This window comes from Scaptodrosophila lebanonensis, unplaced genomic scaffold (genome assembly GCF_003285725.1).
Source record: "Scaptodrosophila lebanonensis strain 11010-0011.00,11010-0021.00 unplaced genomic scaffold, SlebRS2 tig00000001-arrow-pilon, whole genome shotgun sequence".
Lineage (NCBI taxonomy): Eukaryota > Metazoa > Arthropoda > Insecta > Diptera > Drosophilidae > Scaptodrosophila > Scaptodrosophila lebanonensis.
In genome coordinates, this window is record NW_022060529.1 from 4,395,521 (window position 1) to 4,398,165 (window position 2,645).

General features: G+C 41.7%; 1 protein-coding gene across 1 annotated transcript; it reads left to right on the forward strand.

Moving 5' to 3' along the window:
• Window positions 1–481: 481 nt before the first annotated feature.
• LOC115633826 (neurogenic protein mastermind) lies at window positions 482–2,425 on the forward strand. Its single transcript, XM_030531314.1, has 4 exons — window positions 482–654; window positions 717–1,759; window positions 1,815–1,852; window positions 2,214–2,425. Exons 1-4 carry the CDS (start codon window positions 586–588, stop codon window positions 2,237–2,239), a joined length of 1,176 nt encoding a protein of 391 aa, XP_030387174.1. The 5' UTR covers window positions 482–585; the 3' UTR covers window positions 2,240–2,425.
• Window positions 2,426–2,645: the final 220 nt, after the last annotated feature.

The window sequence follows — 2,645 nt, forward strand, 5'->3', positions numbered from 1 at the left end:
ATAGTTTGTAATAGAGGGCTTGCTCTATAAGATAAGATCATTCTAGGTACTAACGAAGAAATACCTCGAGATCATTATAATCTATAGAAAATGTCGAACAGGCAGAAAGTTATCTTCCAGCACAATTATTCAATAAAATATGGCATAAAAATATGTACTAGTAATCAAAGTTCTTGGTATCGAAGGGTTAAAAATTATGCGAGTTAGAGTACCCAGTACTACTTCCTGGGTCCAATTCTTCACGATCTAACAAGGTGCCAAAAAAAGTTTCAAGAGTAAAAACAAGACAGATTTAAGAAACGCTCAGGTACATATGTGTGTATATACTTGTATATCTGACAGTACGGGATGTGATAGCCAGATCAATGTGTCGCTAATAAATAAAACTGCATTGCAGTAGGCCTGAACGACAGCCGTCAAAGTAAAATACAAACTTCACGAACATGGATATTCATTTTATTTCAATTTTTAGTAGGGTTCAGATCTATTCCCACAAAAAATAAACAAAAAAATTCTGAAATTAGTTCGACAAAATTTTAGTTGGAATATTTTGTACATTTTAAAAAATCTGAAGAAGATTGCACCATGAACATGAACTATTCGATTCCCTATGAGGCCGATTTCGCTTTAACCGCAGATCAAAACGGCAGCAAGGTATGTATATTGTGTTATGTACCTATTAAAGATTGTTATGCTCCAGACTTGTCTCTGCTCAGATCGTACCGGTCAACCAAATGAGCTTCATGCCGCCTGGCCAGCTGCAGAACGCACCTATGTCCATGGGTATGTCGCCAATGGGCGGCACTTCGATGGGCCAGATGCAGATGCCAATGGGGAACATGCCACAGCTGCCTACTGCTGGACAGTTTCCATATTCGCCGGTAGCTGGAAACACCATGCAGCAGCTGCCAATGGGTGGCATGCAGCAGCTGCCGCAAGGTTCTTTCTCCCAGTTGCCGATAATGTCGCAGCCCACGATGACTCAACTGCCACCTGGGGCGGTAACGCCGCTCAATAGCGTGACACAAATTCCCATGATGATGGGTGGCCCCATGGGTTCGATCGATGCGAGCGGCATGAATGCGGTAGTTCCGGATCTGCAGCCCATGTCGGCCATGGGTCAAATGCCCCAAATGCAAGGACAGCAGGGAGGCAGGTTATCCGGTGGTGGTGTTGGGGGCGGCCAGCAGTCAACGTACCAAGCATCGCCGTACAATTGGATGGGCAACTATGGTGGCAATGGCGATGGTAATAATCGCAATCACGGCAATAGCGGGACTCACGGCAATCACGGAAATAACGGCAACAACGGTTACTACGCCAATGGAACCTCGAGCACTGTGCAAGCATCAAGGATGTCCGGAGGCGGTGGTCAGCAACAAATGTACCAGATGTCCTCACCTAACTGGATGGGAAACAGCTACGGAAGCAATGGCAATGGCTACGGTAACGGACAAAATGGTGCTCAGACTGGTGGCATGGCTTCCAAAACTTACACTGGTGGCAATGAAATGTCGCCCAAGGCGTACAACAATGGCACTGAAATGGGCCAAAATTATTCAAATGGCGGCTATAACATGTGGGCCTATAACAATCAAGGCGGTCTAGCCAATATAACGCCTCAGTATATACAACAACAACAACAGCAACAACAGCAGCAACAACAACAGCAGCAGCAACAACAGGAGCAAAAGCAACACCGCATGCGTTCCCATTACGAGATGAGCAATGGTTGTAAAGAGGCTAGAAATGGTTTGAAGTAAGCAGCTGACGACTATTATGTTGAATATTTTTTCTAATGACAATATTTCCAGCTCTCCATCTAGTTCGGATCAGAACAAGTTTTCTCGAGGTATGTTTGGTTAAAATATGGTTTACGTTTTGCGGAAATAGGAATAGGGTATAGCTACGAACAGTTTTTAAAAATGTCAGCGGGTTTCTAGAAGTGTTCTTTCCCTTATTACTATTCAGTGTTAAGCAAACCTTTGTTAAAATAAACTCCCGGACTTCCCCAAATTCTACAATATTGAATACCTATTAAAACGAATAACATAAGTTAGTTGTAGGCATAAATGAAATACAAGTATATGATAAGCAAGCAACACAACGAGAAGTTTAGGAATTCCAAGTTAGTTTTTGTTTAAATTTAAATTTAAAATAAACATAGGATTCATTTTGCCTTTCTAATAATCATCTTACCATCATTTTTACAGGCAACAAGATTCCCCATTGGCGGTAGACGACTAAATTGTGGCTATGATTGGACCAACTAAGAGTGTGCATCCTAATGTTTTCTGTGTTAGCAAAATTTCTCATTTAATTGCCTCGAATGCAATTTATTATCCGCTTTTTATGGCAACAAATCCATTTGCAGCTTAAAGTTTGTGCAATAAAAGAGAATAAAATGAAAGATGGAAACCTTTAAGGCGTGTGCTGTGCACGTGCACCTCAATTTGATGAGCCATTGGTAAAGCTATGTACATACATAGTATATGTACATATGTATGTATATAGGTTTTGCATATTCAGCCGCAGCCGCAAACACCACAGCAACAACAACACCGCTAGCCATCACAACCAACAGACACATCAGAACAACAACAACAATAACAACAACAGCAGCAATGAAAAGTTAATGCAAAACT